This window comes from Kryptolebias marmoratus, linkage group LG19 (genome assembly GCF_001649575.2).
Source record: "Kryptolebias marmoratus isolate JLee-2015 linkage group LG19, ASM164957v2, whole genome shotgun sequence".
NCBI classification, from domain to species: Eukaryota; Metazoa; Chordata; class Actinopteri; order Cyprinodontiformes; family Rivulidae; genus Kryptolebias; species Kryptolebias marmoratus.
Window position 1 is genome coordinate 1744235 of NC_051448.1, and position 22577 is coordinate 1766811.

A 22577-nucleotide genomic window follows, 5' to 3' on the forward strand; every position below is an offset into this window, starting at 1 on the left:
ACAGCTTTCCATGAAATCATCACTGCTGTCCAACCCTGGTCCTGGAGGGACACTTCGGGTCAAAAATGTAGAGAAGTGAACTAAAATAAGAAAGAAAAAGTACCTGGAGTTGAGAATGGAGGGGAAGGTGGCTGAACAGAACCTGGTGGGGCAGACCGGACTGGTTCCCCCAACCCGAACCCTGATCGCGTTCCCCCGGCAGCAAAGAACCTGGATGATGTTCCTGAAAGAACACGAGGAGATTAAATTAAACATCAGTATGGGCTACCGTTGGAGATGGTAGAAACTCTCGTTTTAGGGCTTTAAAATGGGAAAAGTCCTAAGAAGCGAAATAATTGAATAAACTTGGATAAAAAGAGTAAAAATGGCTGCATGTGGGAGTGAAGAACAGGCAGCCTCATAAAGACGAAGGCTGAGAGTTCTTGGTGTTGAAAGATGAATGTATTTGCAGAGTCTGTCTCGCTCGCTGCCTCACGTTTTGTTTAAGTGGAACCGGCGGCAGCAGCCGGGGTTTGAAGTGGAGCTCTTAAGAAGAAAAACAGCCACGTTATTAACCACATCACCGCCAGCCAAGATCCCATTACCACCGAGAGCCAGCAGGCCGCTCTTCAATCATCCCTCTCTGCAGCACTGGACTTCATTCCCTCAGACTCGTTAAAGCTTTTATCTCCTCCTCTTTCCCTCTTTCTGTCCTCTTATTTGTATTTAAGGTTTTATTCTGCTTCAGAATTAAACCCAAGAAAATCTGTTAGGAACCAAAATGTTTAACCGTCTCCATCAGATTAAAGAGGAGCTCAACTTTCCGACACTTTTCTGACAGACTAAATGAAAAGCATCTATTAATGAGAAAATAAGTTTAAAAGACACAACACTTTGGAAAAACGGGCAAAAAATGGACAAAATCCCTTGAATAAAATAAGAAAAAGCTCCACGTTCAAACCAAAAAAACACTTTGGATCGCTCCACTTTGTACCTCGACTGTAAACTGAGTTAATGACAGAAACATAAATATATTATTGATCCTGTTTCAGGTCTGTTTGCTGCGACAGGTTTGAAGGAAACTAAAGGCTGCGACTGCTGGTTAACTCGTTAACTAAATAACTATCAGTCACTGCCTATTACGGAATTAAAGACCTTAATTATTATCATCAAACTGGATATCTGACTGAAGTTTTAGGTTTAAGCTTGATTAGCAAAATAAAATGATTGTAACATGAATGCAAATACCAGAAACAAGAGCATCAGGAGATGAATTATCCTTAAAAACCCTGATCAGAATATTTACCATTTCCATTTCTGCACTGGTGCTGCGTCGACCCAGACTGAAGTCCAACAACCCCGACTGGTGACCCGCTCTCGGACCACGAGCTCCGCTCTGCTGGCTGAATCAGAAACGAGCAGAAAGAGGATGTTAGCCGACAAACTGAAGAAGGTTTACACTTTCAGGAGGGTAGAAGAAGGAGATGCAGAGTTCTGTGTCTTTTATTGTGAAATGTGATTGGTGGAGCCTCACCTCTGCTGGTGGAGATGCTGCTGGAGGCCGCGGCGAGGAGACACTGCCCGGATTATCCCCCTGGGGCGCCCTCGAGGTGAAAGGTCACGCTTGTAGTCCCGTCCTCCTGGAGACGTGGGCCGGGAGAGGGGGGAGAGCACAGAAAGGTGCCTCCGCCTTGGGGAGAGGTCTCTCCGGTATCCTCCCAGGTCCCTCTTAGGGGAGATGTGCCGCAGAGGGGAGATGTCCCGCTGGGGGGAGAGGTGTCCTGCACGAGGGGAGAGGTCACGGCGAGGGGAGAGGTAACAGCGAGTCGAAGGGGAGGAGGACGGCGAGATGGGGGACGGGCAGCCGGAGTGGTCCAACCCCGGCGAGGACAGGCGGGACGAGGAGGAGGACAGATCCGGGGAGGGGATGGGGAGTTCTTCATCCATGGAAGAGGAGGGGGGGACCTGCAGCCTGCTCCGCTCCTGACCCCGCTGATACTCCCGCCCCAAGGGGTCAGTGGGCGGAGCCTGTGGGGTGATCTGGATGCTGGGCACAGTGGTGAAGTAACCAAACAGGGGCGGCTTGTTGGAGTGTCCAAGGAGGTCCGACGCCATTTGGTGAGACAGGTGAGGACCGGAGTGGGAGGCGGCCACAGCGGTGATGGACATGGAGGGCAGGCTGTATGGCTGCGGGCTGGTGGAACGCGAACGCGTCTTAGGGGTGGAGTCACCATCATAGTCGTCATCCTCGTCGTCTTCATCGTCGACCTCGTCGTCCTCGCCGCCCTCTGACTCGTCAGCATCAGAGAACTGATGTTCGGACGAGGGGACTCTGGACATCTTCTCAGATGATCGGTGGCCTTCTTCTTCTTCAGGAGAGAAAAAGATGAAACAAAAAGAAGAGTAAGAAAAATAACAGTAAACAGAAAGCAGAAGGGTAAAGAAGTTTATTAATGTGGGCTGAAACAGTTAAGACGTTAAAAACAACTGAAAGCTCATTCCCAGCAGCTCGAACCAATAAAACACAAAACAATAAAATTTATGTGAGACACACAAAGTTGAGTTTTTCCAGAAGATGGCCTCCAGCCAAACGTTGGCAGCACGGTGAGTGGAAAACGAAGCCAGCTGATTGGCTGAACTTGACGTTCTGAGCAGAAAGACTCATCCGTCATGGAAAATATGTAAAAATACTAATGCTTTTATTTTATTGCTGTAAAACTTATTCGAGTAAGAAGCTTGGAGTTAATCGATGGTATTTAGAAAAACAGATCTACTAACACATGATTATTTTTCCAGTTAGTGTCTTGAATAAATCAGCTCCTGTGAAAACCACCACAGTGACTGAACGTCTGCAGCTCTTCTCTTTTTGCTTTTTATTGCATGTGTGGGATCATGTCCCCATTAACTGCAGAGCCAAAACACACAGCAGGGGTCAGCTGAAATAAAATTTCATTTGGTGGTCTGCATGGTGGGAAATCACAACAAGCTACCAGTCCCGTACCGATTAAACTCAGCAGTAATGTGAGAGTTCACGGAGGGTTTTTGTTTTTTAACACCTGTTCACAGTCAGAGAAAGTGGTTGGCAGACTTTTAACCCATTTAGTTGCTGCAGTTAAAAAACCTGAGATGTTATAATAAAAAAAAGTGTTTGGGGTGTTGGAAGACAACGGATCGCACACAAAGCAGGAAAACTTGAGTCCTGAAACCTAAAACAGCCGCACGGTGAATTAGTCATCAGATTTAATTCTTTCTTTAGGAGTTTATAACTGTTTCAGAGTTTATAACAACTGTTGCGTCGATGAACGTAAGCCTGTTTAACCTAAATTAAGAAAACTGTGAATTACTGATGAATAAATCTGCTGGTATTTTTCCTTTTTTCATATATTTTACAGCCTTGATTGTGCCGTCATAAATCTGGACAAAATTGCTTTTTTTATTTGGATTATTATGGAGTTTATTCAGGTTTTATAGTAGGGCAGACAAATAATGCTGGTCTTAAAAACTAAACAAATTCTTAATATTTATTCAAATTTCGGAGCTTAAATGTTTCTGATTGTACTGCTGCTACAAATCAACATTAAAGCAGTTTCTGTTTTATTCCTGGGCTCCACAGAAAGTCAGCGATGATGGTAAAAACTGCGCAGGATATAAAAATAATCTCACTAATTTCCAGCTTCATTATCAAGTCATTTTAAGATTAACGGGACCCTGAACGCCACGGCACTAATCTGTTCTGAAGCTGACACAGCCTCCAGAGACAGCTGATGGAAATGTATTATTTGTTCATAATTTATGAAGATAATTTCCATCTTCCTCAGAGAAATGATGTGGGCTGTAAAGGACGTAAACTTGGTCGTGATCAGCTCATGTTTTCTGGAGACTGACGTTCTTTTTTCTTTAACTGTGTTTGATTTCTGGATCAGAATTTGTTCGATTCGTGTAGCTTCTTCTGCGTTTTTCTTACCTCCTTCTTCTGCTTCCGTTTCCTCCACCGAGGACACGGAGACTCCCAGCTCCAGACATTTTTTCATATGAGCCTTCGACTTCATGTGCTTCGTCAGGTTTCCTGCAGAACACAGACGAGGACAAGTTAATGACCCACCGACTGGTCTTACTGGAAACCAGAACGAGAACTCAAAGGATAAAAGAGTGAAATGGAAACAGAAGGAAAGGGTGAGACCAAAATTACGATTTACAAATGATACATAAAGTAATTTAATAACAAAATGACTCGGTCTGGTCAGAAGTCTGCTTCGGTACGCTGAATGTAAACTCGTTTTTTCTTATTAAAGATGGAGTATCAGCTTCTCTAACATCTGATATGATGAGGGTTCCTGTCTGACCACAGCTGCATGTTTTATTCATTCCTTCAACGCAGAAATCGATTTCTACTAAAGTTGTAAAGCCTGGAGGAATGTGCTGACTTGGTTTCCAAACGACAATCCGAGGAAACGATCAGATATTTATTTATAAAACGATAAAAGCTGATCTGCAGCCTGTAAATGAAGCCGTACCTTTTGTCTTGAATGCGAAGTTGCAGAACTTGCAGACGTACGGCCGGACGTCGGTGTGCGTCCGGATGTGTTTCTTCAGCATGCTGGGCTTCTTGCAGCGGATTCCACACTCCTCACAGATGTATTTACCTCGACCACGGCCGCGAACGTAAACATAGTCCTCGTTGGATTTATACCTGCAGGAGAGAACGAGGTGCTCCTTCAGTTTTACTTTAGTGTTTCGGTAAAATAAGTGGGATTGAAATGTGGTTAATTTGAGCCAGTTTGGTCAGTCCAAAGACTGAACTCAGAATAAAAATGAATCCATATTTATGGATGTTGGTGCAGAGTCCCCGTCATCCAGAACATGGCAGTTTCTGAGCTTTAAACAAAGCTGCTGGACTTTTCTTCCAAGAAGTTTCTTAGATTCAGCTGAGGAAACTCTTTGAACGAGTAGCCAAACAAGAGAAGTCGTCCAGTTTCTTTGTTTGAAACTCTTCCTGTTCATCGTTCACCGTCTGTTTGGAGCTAAATTCAGTCTCAAAATGAGATAATTTATCAATCCTTCAGGAGCCAAACTGTTCATATTTGTAGTTTTAACAGTAAAAACTCTGCCGCTTCCCTTTTCTGTCTACTTGTACTGTTTGAGACGACCTCTGCAGTTCAGTTTACCATATTTTTATTTTTATAAAAGTAAATTAAAAGTCTGCACAGCGTTGAACTTGTTTATATGGAGTAAAGTGAGGTTTTCACAGAGATGAGGTAAAGCACATTCCTCATGTTCTCAATGAAAGGTGTTCATGTAATCTACTGGTTGTCACAGAGACTCTTTCCTCTGAGGTCAGAGGTCACGATCTCAGACTCCTGGCCACACTGTAGGACAGAGTTTCTGTTGAAATTCGGCTCAAATTTACATTTTTTTTTGCTCAAATCCACCAAAAAGTTCCCAAAAAGCATCCGTTCTTTACCAGGAGTCTCTGTGCCGCTCCACCTCATCCAGCCTCAGTTACGTCTTTATAGAAACATGAATGTGAAGGTGGGCACAACAATTATCTGTGTATGTGTTCGTTTTACTGTGTGTTAGCATAATATCTCATGAATCTGTGGACAGTTTTAAATGAAACTCTCATGATATCATCCCTGAGCAGCCTGTCTTTAAAATAAGACGACCTCCGTCCTCCAGACGTGTTTGAAGCTCCGCTGTCAGACGGGACTTTTGTTTGTTGCTGTTGGACACTCGCCTGCAGGATCATGTCTGCGTCTGTCATGGAGGGAATTTACCACCAACCTGCAGCCAAAATCTGCTCAGTTTTTGGTCTCTTTGCTCTGCCGCAGAAGAATAGAATGCATTTTTTTTTTTTTAAATTTATGTGTCAAAGGAGAATAATTTTTGGCGAAATTGTGGAAACGGCCGGTGTAAAATGTGGTTTCCTGCCCTGTCTGCAGCAGCTGGAGGTAATGGTGAGTTCAGGGCCTCTCGTGATGAAGGCGGTCGAATATCAGGCACATCAAACGGCCCGTCTGCACGGGCGAGGGGAAATTTGTCTTTCAACTGCGGCGAGGGCTGGGAAATACCTCTGAACGCTCGTCTGAGCGGAGATGTTTACACAGCTGTGGCCAGTTATGAAACTGAATTATGATGATTATCATATTCAGTTTTATTCACAGAAACACTGAAAAATCATCATCATATCATGTGCAGGGAATAAATTAGCTTTATGTATTTCAAACCTCTGCAGATATCGATCACTTTTTCACAGATTTCAGTCCTTTTTAAAGTTTAGGGTCGAGGGTTTTGTCTACTTTTGTGCAGAAGATGCATTTCTATCTTTTCCTATATGCAGTTTTTAATTCATATAGAAATTCTTAAAACACATCATAACTTTGTATTTGAGAATATCCTGCTTTTGTATCTGCATTAAACTATTTGTGACCAAATAAAACTCCTAGGTGTGTTTGTTTACCTGCAGAAACTGAAAAAAAATGAAGAGCCGTTTGGGATGGAGAATTTTTATGGACTGTTACATATTTATGTTTAGATTCGTAGAGTAAAGTTTGCAGATAAGTGCTTTGTTTACAGTGAATGCGTACCTGCATTTCAGAACTGCAAATCAGTGCAGCTGGAAAACTGCTGGAGTAAACTCTTACAAACTGCATCATTTGATAAAGTTCAGGATAATTTTCTTTTATTTCATACTTTGCAATGAGTACATTTTAAATTGTTTCATAAAACTGCAAAAAACATTTGTTTTTGTCTTGCGTATTTTAAAGCTGTGACATCAGGAATTAGCCCTTTTCTGTCCCAACTCAGCACAAAAGAAAACAGTTTTGTGGGAGAAAATTAACTATTTTAAAATAAGCTGTAATTAGTTTAAATTGTCTATAATTTCAACAATCTTGCATGGAGTTATGTTAAAATTCAATAGAGTAACATGTACCCAATAACATAAAAAATAAATGCATTAAATATCTAATCTTGGGTGAAAAGAAAATGGTGAAGAAGTCTTGTGGGATTCAGAAAGCAGTTAACAAATAAATAAAACCTCAAGCTGTTAGAGAAATAACATGAAAGGGATCCCACTTCAAATCAGCCCATAAACTGCAGGAATTATGAAAGTTGACTTTAAATTACAGCCGTGGGTCGTTAGTCTGATGAGTTTACCAGATTCAGCCTGTTGGCCTGAATCTCAGGCAGAAATTAAGCTCAGAGAGTCGGCTGGAAGACGATAAGTTTTTACACCTCACAGTATTTTTCTAGCTAATCACGGTGAATTGGATGTCCTCACAGTTCATGCGATGGTCACTGGTGTTCATTTCTATTGAAATCTCAGCTGTTAGGACTAATAAAGTAGACTAGAATCATCTGATGGTTCAGTGGTTTTTGAGTCTGAAGCTCTGGGTTTTTCCTTCACATGAGGGGAGCTCGAACATCTGCATTTTTATGCTGCTGCAGATGTTTTTTTTTGTTGTTTTCTCTACATCTTATGGTAAACACAAAACTGACCAGAATCTCTAATTCAGTTAGCCAGTTCTTTCAGTTCTTGTGTATTTCGTTGGTTTGTTGGTAATAACTGGTTTGACCCTGTCTGATTTAAACAGCTGTTTGTTATGCCACTTCTCTTTTTGCCTTCTATTTTGAACATCACAACATAAAAAGGGGGTTTCTATCAGTAGTGGTAGTGTCAATTTAGCTATAATAGAAAAAGAAACGACAACTAAGGACTCACTTAAAGACCCAACTATTACCATTTTGTCCACAGGGTTGACATTTTGCACCAACTGGGTATGAAATAATTACCATTTTGCATGTATGCACTAATCCTCATATCCCTGCAGACCTTCATGATCTTATATGTGCAGAGGCAGCAGCTCGAATCATCTACATCGGGCCGTACTTAAGACTTTCAGCAGTGCAGGTGTATTGAAGCAGACGCTGCTTATATGAAATGCAGAGAAAGCACAGCCTAGCCTGCTTGTGTTTTTAGGCAAACATAATAATTTGCAATGTTAGAAGCTTATAGACTTATTTTAATTAATGTTTCGGGGTTATTAAAACAGATTCTGGAGCTACAGCTCTGAATGTCCAGGCCTAACCACGCTAAAATGGGTTCGAGTCTGATCATCTTTCCATTTCAAAAATGGACTTTGGTTGAGTAAATCAACATTTGGTGGCTGTCAAAGTAGGTAGGAATAAAAAGCTTGTGGCAGATGGCTTCTTTCTGTGCCCCAAAAGTATGTGACGGAAGCTGATAAAGTATGATTTTTGGTGCAGGTACAAACTGACCTGCAGCCAGGCTACATGCCAAAAAAAGACACGGGGAACCGAAAATATGTGGCAGAACAAAAGATCAAACCCAGAAAGTAACTGTCAAGAAGATTGAATATAAAATAACCAAATTTCATGAAACTCACTGCAAGGATGGGACACAAACTGGAGAAAGCTGATAGATTAGTTGGATATTAAATGTGTGAACTTTTCCTTTCACTTCACTTCTTTGTCTTTGTCAGAAACTAAATTTAAATTTATGCCCATTGCTTCAACTAATTAAAACTGCAGTAAATTATGCTGTTAGTCTTTTTTTAAAGGTGTAGTAATGTTACCAAGCTCTTACCCGCCTTCGAAGATCTTGATGCGAGTCGGTTCAGTGGACGGCTGTTTGACCGACACCTCCTTCTCTACCTGCTCATCCTTTGAGCGATCCCACGATACCACTCCCTTCATCTTCCTCCCAAAATGACTCGCATCAACTGGCATCAGCTCAGGCTTCAACTTCAGAGAAAACAGGAAAAAGTTTAGCTCCTTGTGTTTTGGACTGGTCCATCTTTACATGACTGTGTAAAAAATACTTAAAGGTACCTGATCAAACCTCAGCTTCCAGGCCACAGATGAAACCAGTTTTCCAGAGCTGGGTGATGATACGGCTGCCAGTGTGTATATCAGATCAGTGTTTCTCCTCTGTTTGGACCTGAGCAGAGCCAGCGTGGCTTTTGTAGTGAGGTTCAGAGGATTGGGATTGTACGAGCTGACGCACCACGAACTGTAGACGGAGCTATGAGCAGCAGATGGGGTGCTGTTGGGTTTGGTATAGTTTCGGAAACACCAGCTGACGCGGCTCATGGTGCGCAGGCTCGGGAACTGGAAAAACCTGGGGGCATTGGCCACGTTTGAAGGCAGCAGAGATTGAGCTCCTGGTTTTCCTGCACTTTGAATGGTAGAGAGTTTAGCTAACTGGGGCTGCTTGTCGCCGTCTTCTGTGTCGTTGGAGGAGAGCATGGGCTCCGGGCTGGAGCTGGACTCTTGGGGCGCTTCGTCCACATCGAGCTCCTCTGGGGAGTCTCGTCCACTTGGAGCTAGTGAAGGATCTGTGATGATTTGGAGGGGTGGGGTGAAACTTTCAGCCCGGGGTACGTCAGAGAGGTGGGGGGCTGGGGAACGCACAGGAATGGCAATCTTAGTGGGGATATCATTTAGTGGAGGAGAGGAGGACATCCTTTCAGAGTCGTCAATTGAGTCTTCGCTTTTTAAACTCTGACCTCTGCCGTGCTGCTTCTCAGGTTTGTTATTGTGTTCAGCCCCACTCAGCTCAACAGCACCCATCTCTTTAACGATCTGCCCGTACATCCTCTCTTCCTTCACTCTTTTCTGCTGTTTCGTCTCTATGAAGCGCTCCAGTGAACTAGCAGGGGAGAGCATGCGTTTGCTGGCTACGATCCCAGATGCTGAGGCATCGGTGGTGGATATAGTACCGGATGTGAGTGACAGTGGGATACCCGTATTCAGGTGTTGCTCAGGTGGCAGAGGGTAGCGCAGCGCTGTACCGTCAACCTGACCAAGGAGGAGGGACAAGTTGAATCCTGCTCCACTTATGCCTCCAACTACTCTCCCAGGTGGCTTGCTAATGCTCGCAGCACAGAGCGGAGGAGACATGTTGTTGGTACCAGCACTGTCCGAGTTCAAGGCTTGTACTCCAGCACCATAGGAAGCTATTAGCTGACTCACACTTGTATACATAGCACTACCAAACGATGGCACGTTGGTTTGGATCCTCACAGGAACCAGTAAACTAGGCAGAGAGGCCTGGGAGCTCAGATTCTGGGTGGCAAAAACCGGCTGAATCTGTTGCAGAAACAAGGAGGCGGTGGTCGAGCTGGGGAGCTTAGAGGACAGCGCGCCCAAGTTTTGCTGCTGTTGCGACAAAGGCGAGGTGCGAGATGAGAAAGATGGTGTGTAAATCTGTGAGCTTTCTGATTTTCCGTCGTACGGCAGTGGGTCGTGGGCTTGCTGCAGTGACTGTTGTTTGTGCAGGCTGCCTTGTGATCTGATGTGTAGTTTTAGGAGCTGCTGTTGAGCCTGGAGCGGCTGCTGCTGTCTGGTGGCCTGTTCAGACTCCTGATTCCAGAACAGACCTGGCTGTGAGATGGAAATGAAGGGGGCACTGCTCTGGTACTGCTGGATTAAATCCTTGTTTATGACGTCATGGCCTGGATGTTCTCCCTCAGATGAGGAGCTCTGAGCTTGGAGGCGATGCTGCTGGGATCTAAGTCATAGTAAATCATAGTATTATGAGTATAATTATAAAAATAATATTGTAATAGTATTTGTAAAACATCTACATCTTGTAGTGCAAAACGGCTTTTCTCACCGTCCATAGAGAGGTTCATCTTGCAGGCTGTCCTCGCTGATACTCTGCTGGAGGCTATGCTGGTGGTGAGATCCTATAACTGTACATAAAATAATGCATTTTTAAAATGTGAATCTCACTGAGGGAAAAAATAGTCAACCCTGCCTTGCACAGTCTATAGAGAAAGGCACAAATATTAGGTTATTATGATGCATCGTTTTGAATAAAGAATTGTATTATAGTAATAAAACTTGAACATGGTTGATGTCAAAAGCCCATTGGGACCTGTAGCAGTTACACATATTCTTGTATTTTTTTATATATAGGGGTCTTATGGAAGTATTGTTTGACACTCCAGTCAAATTAACTGTGAAAATGTGGATAGAAACAGTTTGGTGTTCAATATTTTCTCAAAAAAAGAGTCAAGGGGTCTAGATGCAGAACATGTGGAGAACCTTAACTGGAAACACGTGATCTTTACTCACCATCACAGGAATAGTGTTATGTCCACAAGTTTTGTAATATGTGCAACCTTAACTCTCCCTTAACCTGTACCCTCCAATGCTACCTTAGTCTTAATCTGTCCTACCGTGGAGATACATTTTCTGGTGGATGTTTCCCATGATCTGCAGCTAAATGCTCTTGAAAACAAGAGTCCTTTGTCAGGTTGAGTCTTGAATGGAGTTAGGATATTGCACAGGCATTTCTGCTTGCACTGCATGCAGCTGACTGCTGAGGGACTTTGGGGAATCTTGTGGACATTGTGTAGACTTCATTTCTGACTTACCAGTTAACTATGAATCGTGCTTTAGTTTGGCTATGCACAACAAATGACTCGTTATAAAACATTAGCTTTAAGTCGAGTCTTCTTTCAGGGGTATTTGATTGAAATACTGAAACTTTCTATAACTGGAGATACAGAATTGTGTGGCTTACCTCCAGCTCTCTTGGTTCTGTTGGGCTGATCGATGCTGCTGTGTGGGGATCCAGTTGGGCTAGACCATGCCCCATGCTCCAAACTTTCCTGTTTGATTGACATTTCTACTCCACCTGGTTCCTGGAGGACCGCCTCTGGATAAACACTAAGTGAAACCTGTCAAATGGGCAGAATGGGCAAATGGCCAAATCAATAACCTGCCCATTTACAAGTTAAGTTTTTATTTTGGGGATACACAGGAACAGATTTAGATGGTTTCTTCCACCCCCACTACGATTGTTGCAGTAGGACGTCTTGTGAGCTTTTTTCAGAATCACTTTGTTTTAGCTCCCATGTTTTTAAGGTGCCCTTTGTCTGTTCCGATTGGTCAGAACTGACAGGCTATAAGAAAGCTGCTCCTTTATTTGATGTCTTCAAATTAATCTTAAAAGAAACCCGACTTAACTGTTTCACAGTGACATCATTGTGTAAAGAAAGAGCCACCTGTACTTTAAACAAGGCTTTTCAGACTAGCTTTAGTGTGGCCTTTCTACCTTTACTGTCATTTAAAGTGCCCAGTGATCATATGAGGAACTGAAAACAAAACATCTCTAAGAATCAAAGTATTACGTGGTGCTTTTTACGCTACCTGCCGAACAAGATATCCACGCCGACGTTCCTTCATTGCAGACGCGCTGGTGTAGAGCTCCCCTTGTCTGGAAGAGGGCAAGCTTCCGTAGTCTAAGGACTTGCTGCGCATTTCAGGCAACTCTGTGGGCAGCGTGCAAGGTGCCTGTTCTGACGAAGACCTCCTCATCTCCCTCTGCTGGTGGTGGCTGGAGTAGCCACTGCCGGGGACAGTCAGGAACTCGGACTGCTTCGCTCCACCTCCAGAAGTCATGGAGTCCTCCTGGAAAAGAGGGGGTTCAAGTGGTTACGGTATTGTAGTTGTGATGCAAATACTAAAAATACACATGTATTTGGGTACCTGTTTGGTTGGTGAGACAGACTTGGGGCCTTCATCTCGGTCAAAGGACATGGAAAGCGAAGACGAGTGGGACAGATTACTCTCTTGACTGGGACTGCGAGAAAGGCTGGTGCAGGTAGACTCAAAGCTTGATTCCCCAGATGAGTGCTCCATATCTGCAAGGCGCAGCCTCTTCTTCTTAGGTGGAAGCTTTTCTGCTGGCATCTGGGACAGTGTGTCACTTCTCTGTGGAAGCTGAAACTCCTCAACATGCTGCTGCTGCCTCTCTGCTTCTTTAGTAGTTGGAGCTTCTGTATCCTTCTCGGGCTTGTCTGGCTCCTCTGTCACTCTTATCTCAGGAACTTGGATGTTGGATTGTCGGACTAGTCTGTGTGCATTGGTGTATGGTTGGCCAGGTGAAGGAGCAGCTGAAGAAGATGAAAGGGATGCCAGATCACTGTCACTTTGTACCTGTTGCTCCATACTTTCAGTCTTAAGAAGTGCGGATTCAGGACTCAGAGCATCTTCAAAGATATCCGTGTCAGACTGTTCTGAGTACTGACTAATTGGAGCTTTATCCGAGGGCTGGTTTACTGGTTGCTCAAAAGATTCTGACTTCTCAAAGGAGTTTGGACGCCTGAGAGAGTCCGTGTGCAGGATAACTGATATGGCATTCTTGGCTGCTTTCCTGCCCTCCGAGTCAGGAAACAGTGCAATGTCCTCAGAGCACATACTGGCACATGTATCAAAACTGTCAGACTGGCTGTGAGCACTATGAAAAGAGCCCTTCCCTGTAGGGGTCCCTCTTGACCCATCAAAACTGCCTTGTTTAAACTCATATTCCCCCATCATCTCAACTGAACCACTACAACTACTGTCACAGTGTCCAGGGCTGTCCTCATCATCTCCTACACTCTTCTCTTTTCTTCTTTTTCTTGTGGCTATTTCTGACATGCTGACTTTAGTACCGTATGGGCTATAGGCAATTTGCTCTGGGACTCCTGGGCTGCGCTCACTGATCTTCATACCAAGAGATGAGGCTAAGTTCTTGGCCATGTGTCCATAACCCTCAGCCTCTCCTATGTGGGCTTCATTACCTGGTTGTTCAAATGCAGTCTGTCTTTTGAGTCTGGGATGACCTGGTGGGTAAAACACATCATCTGGTGCTGCCATATTATCAAAGGAGATGCTTCCTCGAATCCCTTGAGGAGCACTGAGGTTAGGAGGAGATGGACTTGGCATGGAGTTGCTCCTAATAAGAGTTGCAGAATCTGATGGGGGCTCCAGAAGTCCTGTATTGCTTTGACAGGGGCCAGTTGGGTACTGCTTGGCATCTCCACAAATTGCTTGATTTCCTCTAAGAGAGATGTGATCTTCAACTGTCTTCCCCATATCTGGAATAGCCCCTGACTGCTTTAAGCTCACCAAGCTGCTAGGGTCTGCCCCTGCCATGCCCAATGTGACAGACTGTCTTGACCTGGAATTGGGTCGGTTGTACCAAGTTCGACCAAACATAATCTCTTCATACGTTTTGACATTAGCATTAGGAGTGCTGATCTGGAGCTCGGCACTGTCGAAGGGAGAAAAGTAGCCAGAGTCTGTGCTGCCTTTGCTATGAGGACTGAGGAGGTTAAGGGACTGGGACATGCCTGGATCAGAGTCTTGTCCTTTGTCGTTCAGTTTTAGGGCCAAGCGTTGTTTAACGGTGGGGGAGTCATCCAGTGAGCGCGCTCTTCCCCCTACCTTTGACCCCAACATGTGATGTGACCCTTTTATGTCATGAAATGGAGGACACTCCATCCCAGTGGGAGGAATGCCCCCAGTTTTGGGGAAAATGAGGATAGGCACTTTCATAGATCCGATGGAGAGTTCTTCAGCTGAATCTGCATATGCTGGTTCTGCACCACCAAAATGGCGAAAAAGATGAGAAAAACACAACAACATGAAAGAGATTAGGACTTAAATGTGCAATGACAATTTATACAATTCTGCTATCCTCAAATTATTTTTTTTACTTCAGAAATACTAACTTGTCTGGCTTGTAAAAGGAAATTACCTGCATTCTTGTCAGCTTCAAAGGAAATCTGTGGAATGGGGCTGTCCTTATCTGTCAACATGGTGGAGGCATCAACACCTTCCTCATCTGTGTCTGTACTTTGCTCTCCGTCTGAGGGCACCTCTGCTTCACCCACTGAGGATGCCTGGTCCACATCCCCACATCGGGCCACAGATAGCTCTGATGAAAATGGTACAAGCCCAGCTTTAATGGCATGAGCGTGAGACTTGCGATGCTTATAAAGGTTGCTCTTGGTTTTGAAAGAGAAGCCACAGGGTATGCAGGGGTATGGCCTTTCTCCAGTATGTGAGCGGATGTGCTTCTTCAGAACACTGGGCTTGGCGCATGCTCGATGACAGTAGGGACAGATGTATTTACCAGGCTTTTTTGGCTTTTGCTCTTTTTTACCATAGCCCTCCTCTACAGGCTCAGAGCCTGGTTGGGAATACTGTCCAAATGAACTTGGTAAACTAGGAGATTTTTGTCGGGGAAACCTCCCTGCCCCGTGTGGGTGAGTATGGCCTGGATGCCCTACAGGATACAGGTCATCTGAAGGTAATTGGCCAGCAAATGGCCAGGCATGAGCCTCTAGGCCAGGCTGCGGTTTGGCTCCTGAGACAAAGCGCTCAGTTTGGGGATGTTGAGGGTATGGCTGCCCCAGCTGGAAGGAGTAGCCCCTTGGAAAACCCTGTGCAAAGGGCCCTTGTGGGTCTTGGGATGGTGGACCACCTATGGCTCCAACTGTAGAGGGTCCACATAGCAGCTTTGCAGAATTCCCTGTGATTGCGTACTTCTGCTGGGGCGCTGATCCTCCGGTAGCACCACAAGGCACACTCTCACGATGTTTAACCTCCTGGTCAGCAAAAATGCTTTGTTTGGTGTTTGCAGTAGGCTCAGATGCCCACTTCCTTTGCAGAGGTACTTTCTCCTTTACCATTTCCTTATTTGAGCATTTCTGCCCTGTGGTAATGGATTCATGGGCCTCCATTTTTGTGGTTTAGAAGAGGGATCAAGGTGGGCACGGTGGGGAAGTTGCAAGGTTATGAGGTCCAAAAGCTACCAAGCATGATAGCTGAACCCTTGAAGGCTGCCAACAAGTTCACAGAAACAGGAAGGGTCCATCCATTTCTGAGTAAGACTGATTGTAAAGTCAGGCTTGGAACAGGAAGTAGGAGGTGGAATTAAAAGGGAAGTTTTAGTGGATAACATCAGAGGCGTACATAAACTTTTGACATCTTCCGGGAGAAATTTAATTGCTGTTTTCCCCCAAATGACAGCAGAATCCTTGAATGATCTGGATAGGACAAGACATAAAAAACAAAAATTTGTATTTAATCATTTGGATTGAACTGAAAAAGGAATATGAGGATATGGCAATAAGCAACTTAAATCTTTCAAAATAAAAGAATATTTTTGCTCATAAAAATGTATTTCATTAAGACATCTATATGTTCTTTGTTTCAGGAATTATTTTTAGTAGTGATAATTCATGGTGTAAGTATTCCAAAAAATAAATACCAGTTTTCAGGATTCGTGCTTGTAGGTCTCCCCTGTAGTTTTAAAAGTTTTTCAGTTTTCTCACCAAAAGACCTGAAGCAAAACAAAACAGAGAAAATGTTTCTGAAATGCATCCATCAACATTTAAACATCAAACTCCCTGCTGACCTTTGGCCTCCTCCCAATATAATTTGGTTTAGTTTTCTGACATTTTGGCTCCTAGATTTTGTTAAACACTTTAGTGAACACAAAGGACTCTTTAAGTTGTCAACCACATGCCTTATGGCAAAAATAAACGTTATTGATTGCTTCTTTTGTTTCTCTATGCTGAAATCCATCTGCAGTTTTTGCCTTTTCCATCCTTCTCCCTCCTCCCTCCACTCGGTGAGTCACCGGTGAAAAGCAAACCCACGCTGTTCCTAAAAAGACACAAAGGCTTCACAAATAGTGTTGTGGAAGTGACGCTGAAGTGTCATAATGTGTGTGGGCGTCCAAAAAGGCCAAGTCAAAGAGCAGCCGTCGGTGCTAGCACCTTTCCTCTCCAAGTGTCGAGGCTCGGTATAAACTTCATCAAAAAGCAAACACACAAACACACACACAGGTAGAAACAAAGCTTGGAGGCTCTGCAGTGAAGCTGCACAACTGCAGCAGATATGTGTGTTTCCGTTTTAACGTTTCTTAACCACACAAACACCTGAACGCAGAGGAAGTGCTGCAGAGCGCACGTAAACATCCCTGCTGAAGCTGCACTTTTGCTTTGTATTTCCTCATCTCGGGCTTTAAACAACCTCCCTCGCATTGCGACACAAACACACACACACACACACACACACAAGCATTGTGGCCTCAGTGCTGGTAAGCAGGACTCAGTGACGTGTGCGTCTTGGGGCCCAAAGTGAGAGCTATAAATAGCACAATACTTTATTCTTAGCAGCAGGAACGTTAAATTTGGGCAACCTTGCACTTTTGAAATGTACTCCCTGAGCACACAAACGCATACCAGAAAGCTTACCTCAGACTTCGGTCACACTTTTGTTTTCCATGGTGTTAACACAGAAACAATGTTGTGTTACACCAAAAGAAGAAAACAACAACAACTGAGTCCTGTTTGGTAACGAAGCGTCTATAACTGAGTTTAGCTGTTGTCATTACGGAGCTGGATGGTTATAACGAGGGTCGGCTCACACCTCGACTCTGAGGTGATGTTGGTAGAAATACAAAGTTTTACGGCCAGCAAACGGGCAAGAATGTCTGTTAGCAAAAGATTTACTGAAGCATTTTTACACGTATTAGGTTAAAATTTGGTGTTGAGTAGTTGAGTCACCCCCAACATGTAGTCTTAGTCAACTCTGCCTGTCTGTTAGCAAAAAGCCAAATGATCCACTGGCTGCATTTTAATGAACCTTTCAGAGGATAATCATTAGGTGTACATCTAAAACTAAGTAACTTTTGGAGTCAACGCAATTCAAGATGCCCCCCGCAGCCTGCTGGCCTTAGGAAATGCAAACATTGCTATAACTTGGTCAGTTCTACAAATATTAAGCTGAATTTCGGGGTGGTAATAGTTGAGAGTCATCCTCAACACACACTCTGAGCGCTAACACATCTCACAATACTACATGAGGTCACGCATCTCTTCATTTACACCAGGGGTGTCCAACCCTGGTCCTCAGGGCCACCATCCTGCAGGTTTTACTTGTCTCTCTGCTCCAACACACCTGATCTGAATCAATGGGTGATTAACAGGCTTCTGCAGAACATGAAGAGGTGATTTAACCTCTGAATCAGGACATTCAGGTGTAGCAGGGACGTGCTGAAGTAGGAATTCATGTCAATTCTTGGTTTAAATTAAAGCCACAGGAAGATAAAAGATGAGAACATTCATTTACAAACCGTTTAAGAATTTAAAAAAGCGTTTCAGGCAAGGAAGAAACAATTGCTTTTCATGTTTAAAACTGTAAAATCTTCAAATCATTCAGACTCATCGTCCCAAATGCAAGAAGGTGGCAGAAAAAGTGAAGCAGAGATGTTTGAGCCGTTGAAGTCTGAAATGTTGTATTTTAGATTTGATAAAACTATTAAAACCAACATTTTGGATATGATTGAAAGATGCACAGACACAAAGTGGATTCAAACAAGCGAATCACGTCTCACCAGCAGCAGCTCAGCTTCATCTGGTCTTTTAAACATCATTCTTCGCCTGATAAACTGCTCAGATTTCTTAAACTGTCCGTATTGCAGCCAAGGAGTATGAGTGGCACCTAAATTTGCCAGAACTGACAAAATTGCAGAAGGATTTTTGCAGATGAGAGGTTTTTTTACAGCAGAGGAACTGAAACACAACTTCACTAACCGTCACTGCAAGTTGAACTTAAAATACTCTTTCTGCTGATACAGACATACCATCATCATAATTTATTGTGAAATGTGTCTGTTTCTACTCTTACTCTAAAAGCTCACATTAAAGGCAGATTATCTTCATGCTGCCGTGAAGCTGCTGATGCTAAAACGCTTCAGTCTTCCTCCTGAACAGCTGGTGTCACTACAGAGAAATAATATCTCTGCACAGCAGGAAGGAGACCAGAAGAAGAGGAAGACATGCAGCTACACAGCTTCTTAATGTTTTACTGGCATTTGCAAAGAAACCTTAAGTTAGCTGCAACCAGGACAAATATGATCCTATCTGGATGTCTTTGCTTATGCAGTTATACCTATTTTTTTTTAAAGCATTAATCCCAATTAATAATCCACATGCAGACTTATATTTACATGTTTTTGTACCAACAAACTGACCTGAGGGAAGCAGCATACAGAGAGGTGGAAAAGATCATTCATAACTGTTATTTGAAAACACTTGGAGACATTTTGGATTTGTTGCTCTTTGCTATCTGAGACTTCTTGTTTCCTGACTAATTCTGATTCTGGTCATTTCTCCTGCACCTCGCTGGGTGAACCTGCACGCCGCAGCTTCACCATCTGTTATCACGGCCTTAAAAACCCGGCAACAAGCCTGACCTCCCGCCGTACGGATAACTCTCAGGTTTTTATGTAACGCCGGTTTTGTAATGAAAGTTTTTGAATGGTCACAGACTGCAGAGTGAGTAGGAGTGTGTAGTGAATGGCTTACATAAAGCTTCCTTCTTACATTCACCGACCCAACCTGGCCCGGTTCCTGGGCGTAGGAGAGACATAGCTGCTGGCGCTGCACGCCTGTGAGTGTGTGTGTGTGTGTTTGTGTACCAGTGTGGGAGGTTTATGTGCCAGTAGTGTGTGTGGGTGGGCTGGCAAAGGGCACGAGGATACACTCGAGTTGTAGGCAGGTCGAAACAAGACTCTGGCAGGTAAAAATATTGAGCACTCAGATACGTTCACAGCTTTAAATAACTGCAGTTACTTAACATAAAGAGAGCAAGGATCAGCTTGGCTTTTAGAAACAGAAACAGATTTTTACACCACACACTGTTATTTACTGAACAACCCTTAGTTTAGTAAGATCCTCAGCATGATAAAAATGTCCATTTCCACCAATTAAATCCAAATTTCAGGCTGTTTTGGATGCTTTAAAACATGCTGCACCCGTCTAATTTCAATGTACTGGTTTTAACCAAAACAACTTAAACTTTGAGCTGCTGTGATTGTCTGCATTTATTAAAGTTTAACCAAAAATATGTTTTTTAATCCAGTCTGATTGATCAGTTAAGTCACAGAAAGAAAGAAATTAAACAGCTTTCACCTAAAATCTGGCAATGTGGCACCTTTTAACATTTGTCTTATATGTGTTCCTGCAGAACAATCACTAGTTTATTTTTTCCTTGAGAGCTTCTTTTGCTCCCTTATTTAACCTTTGAATGTTTTCTGTAAGCAGTGACAAAAACCAAGTTAACAGGATTTTACTACCAGCAGGGATTCACCCTGAAATAACTGAGAAATGGATAAACCAGAAGACTAGAATACTTGCTTCATCGGAAACCTTTCAGTCTGAAATCTGCAGGCTTTCCCAGAAACTAATAAAAAACAGGCTGCTTGTTTGAGAAACTCTGTATTCTGAGTTTAAATGAACACACCAAAAAAATTGAGTTTTAAAAATCTTCCCATTGGAAAGCGTTTTTTAAAAATAGACATTTTTTCTTTTCACCAAAAACTCCAATTATATGTAATATGAAGAGGGATTTAATGTTATGCAAAATAAATATATAAAAACTCTTATTATGTAATCTTACAAAGTTTTGCTTTACAGGATAAAAACTCCTGTTTAGCCGTAGAACAGGCAAACTTGTGCAGGTATAATTTCATCACTACGACACATTTTCACTGCAATAATTATTAAAATAAAACATTATGATGGAGAATATAATATTGCAACTCAAAAATGAAATTAAGCTTGGATTATAGAACCTAAACAAATGTTGTTTTATAAGGAAAAACATTTATATTTTACAACAAATGTTACATTGATGCTACAGAAACATATTTAAAACTGACAAATTTTGTTTTATGAATAAAATCTCTTCATTTTCTGCTCTTTGGGGAACAAAAAGTCAGTAATTTCCTCAGAGTTAAATATGAAGTTTGTTTCATAAATAAGCAACAGGGGATTCAGCAGAACGTCTGTACGAACACTCGGGTAAAAGCCCGAACCCTGGAGGTATGAACAGTGTGTGGGCATTAACCATGCAGCGAGAACAAAGGGGCTCTGTGTGTGTGTGTGTGTGTGTGTGTGTGTGTGCACTCCTGAGGGCTAAAGGCGCTCTTACATTTTCACTTCACTTCATTCGGCTTCATTGGAGCAACAGTCTGGAATAATGCTGCCAGAACGACGAGATAATGGATCAATATCAGAGCGAATCCTGTCCCTTGTTTTGTTTCCAGCAGGTGTGTGTGTCTCTTACACACTCATCAATAATCGCTCTCCTGCAGGATGAGCTACTCTTTTTGACTTCTGCTTTAACTGTGTTTCAAATGAGCTTTCCAGGGAGCTGCAAACAGAATACCTGGAATTCCTGTGAAACACGATAACGGGGAAGTATCTGAAACTGACACAGAGACTACAGAAGTAAAAAGGTGAGGGTGAGAGAGGACAGGTGGCATCGTTGGTGAAGGCAGACGTTTGAGGGGTTCTCAACTTCCTGCTCTGAGGTGCCCAGCCTTGAACTCGAGCCAAAGAAATTTGTGACAACTCATTATTAAAATAACTGGTCCAACTCTGCCTGTATTCATTTTTAAAGTGTACTCCAGCAGAATAACTCATAAACATGAGGGCGGCTGCCACGATGAGTACAAATGAGCAACAAAGTAATGTGCACGACCAATAATACAGTCTTCCAAGCTGTGCACATGAAAATAGACTGAGATTTTCAAAAACTGGCCAATCAAACTGCAGCCACATGGCTCACTGGTCACTTGTTTGCAAACACTCAGAATTCAGTGTGACTGCAATGGAAAATTCACATATTTTCTCACAATTTTGAGTCACCGACTAGTGAGATGCCATCTGATGGCCGGGGAGATAAAGAGATGATCCAAGAAGCAAGGGGGAACGAAAGGTGACAGGAAACAGCAAAGTGAAGGCTGCTGATGCCTGAATGTTCTCAAGGTGGATCTACAAGGATATAAAAACACATTAAATGTCCAGTTTTCTTGGACAGGAAAATGTGAACTCATCACAAAACACAGAATGCATGTCTGTAATCTCACTGAGACACAATGTCTCATTCTTAAGAGAGACCTGACTCAAGTGTAACAGAGTTACAGTTCATGCTACAATTAAATAAAAATACCACAAACACAGCAGAATACTACAAGTTTAAAACCATTTGGAACGAAGCTGGACTGTTTCAAGTCTTGTTATTCCAAGAAGAAGCAGCAGAGAAGAAGAATGCCTTTTTTAGGGCTAAAGTAAAGCTAATGACTGTGAGCATTTAGGTTCTGGCTGCTATGATTAGGTGACATACAGGAAGATAAATAAATGGATTTGTTGGTGAAATTATACCAATGGAAAAGTTTTTATGTGGACAATGGTGGTCAGTTAATCTGAGAGTACAAAGAGTAAAATCTGAACTGCCATTCCCACTGTGTAGAGGCTGTTTTAGAGGTTAATGCTAATCATTGTCACTGCTTTTATTACCCTCACAAGGCCATGGTTCAGAAGCTGTTAGAAGCTGAGGAGAATGTATGAAAGAGATGCTTTGAATGGTGTGGAAATTAAACAAAATGGAACGTAAATCTACATCAGATTGAGGACAAACGAGAACAAAAAACCTGCAAAATAATGAATATGAGTAAGAAGTTCAACAAAAATCAATAAAGAGACAAAAAGGCGACGAGAAGAGGAAACAAAAACAAAACAAAGCCCAGGGACACAAAAGACTGAAGATAAGAGGCTTAAACATAGAAACATGAAGATGAGCATGAAAACCGGGGAAGTGGGCCAAGCCTGGAAGGATCCAGGTGAAGGAGCTGTGTGCAGAAACGAGGAAGACTCGAGCCTGGAAGGATCCAGGTGAAGGAAACGAGGAAGACTCGAGCCTGGAAGGATCCAGGTGAAGGA

General features: G+C 43.0%; 1 protein-coding gene and 1 long non-coding RNA gene across 5 annotated transcripts in view; one reads left to right on the forward strand and one right to left on the reverse strand.

Moving 5' to 3' along the window:
* Positions 1-22577, forward strand: part of LOC112450897 — a 72157-nt gene that overhangs the window by 13753 nt on the left and 35827 nt on the right. The window lies entirely within an intron of this gene.
* Positions 1-22577, reverse strand: part of hivep2a (HIVEP zinc finger 2a) — a 109087-nt gene that overhangs the window by 4000 nt on the left and 82510 nt on the right. For all 3 annotated transcript variants that reach the window (XM_017427427.3, XM_017427429.3, XM_017427430.3), the window contains 13 exons: positions 16052-16123; positions 14534-15827; positions 12499-14375; positions 12160-12420; positions 11531-11687; positions 10616-10694; positions 8830-10510; positions 8585-8742; positions 4494-4669; positions 3944-4045; positions 1514-2348; positions 1286-1382; positions 104-223 (listed from right to left, as the gene is read on the reverse strand). In XM_017427427.3, the coding sequence (XP_017282916.1) occupies positions 104-223; positions 1286-1382; positions 1514-2348; positions 3944-4045; positions 4494-4669; positions 8585-8742; positions 8830-10510; positions 10616-10694; positions 11531-11687; positions 12160-12420; positions 12499-14375; positions 14534-15521 (6531 nt within the window). In that variant the 5' untranslated portion in view covers positions 15522-15827; positions 16052-16123. The remainder of the gene's footprint in view (positions 1-103; positions 224-1285; positions 1383-1513; positions 2349-3943; positions 4046-4493; positions 4670-8584; positions 8743-8829; positions 10511-10615; positions 10695-11530; positions 11688-12159; positions 12421-12498; positions 14376-14533; positions 15828-16051; positions 16124-22577) is intronic.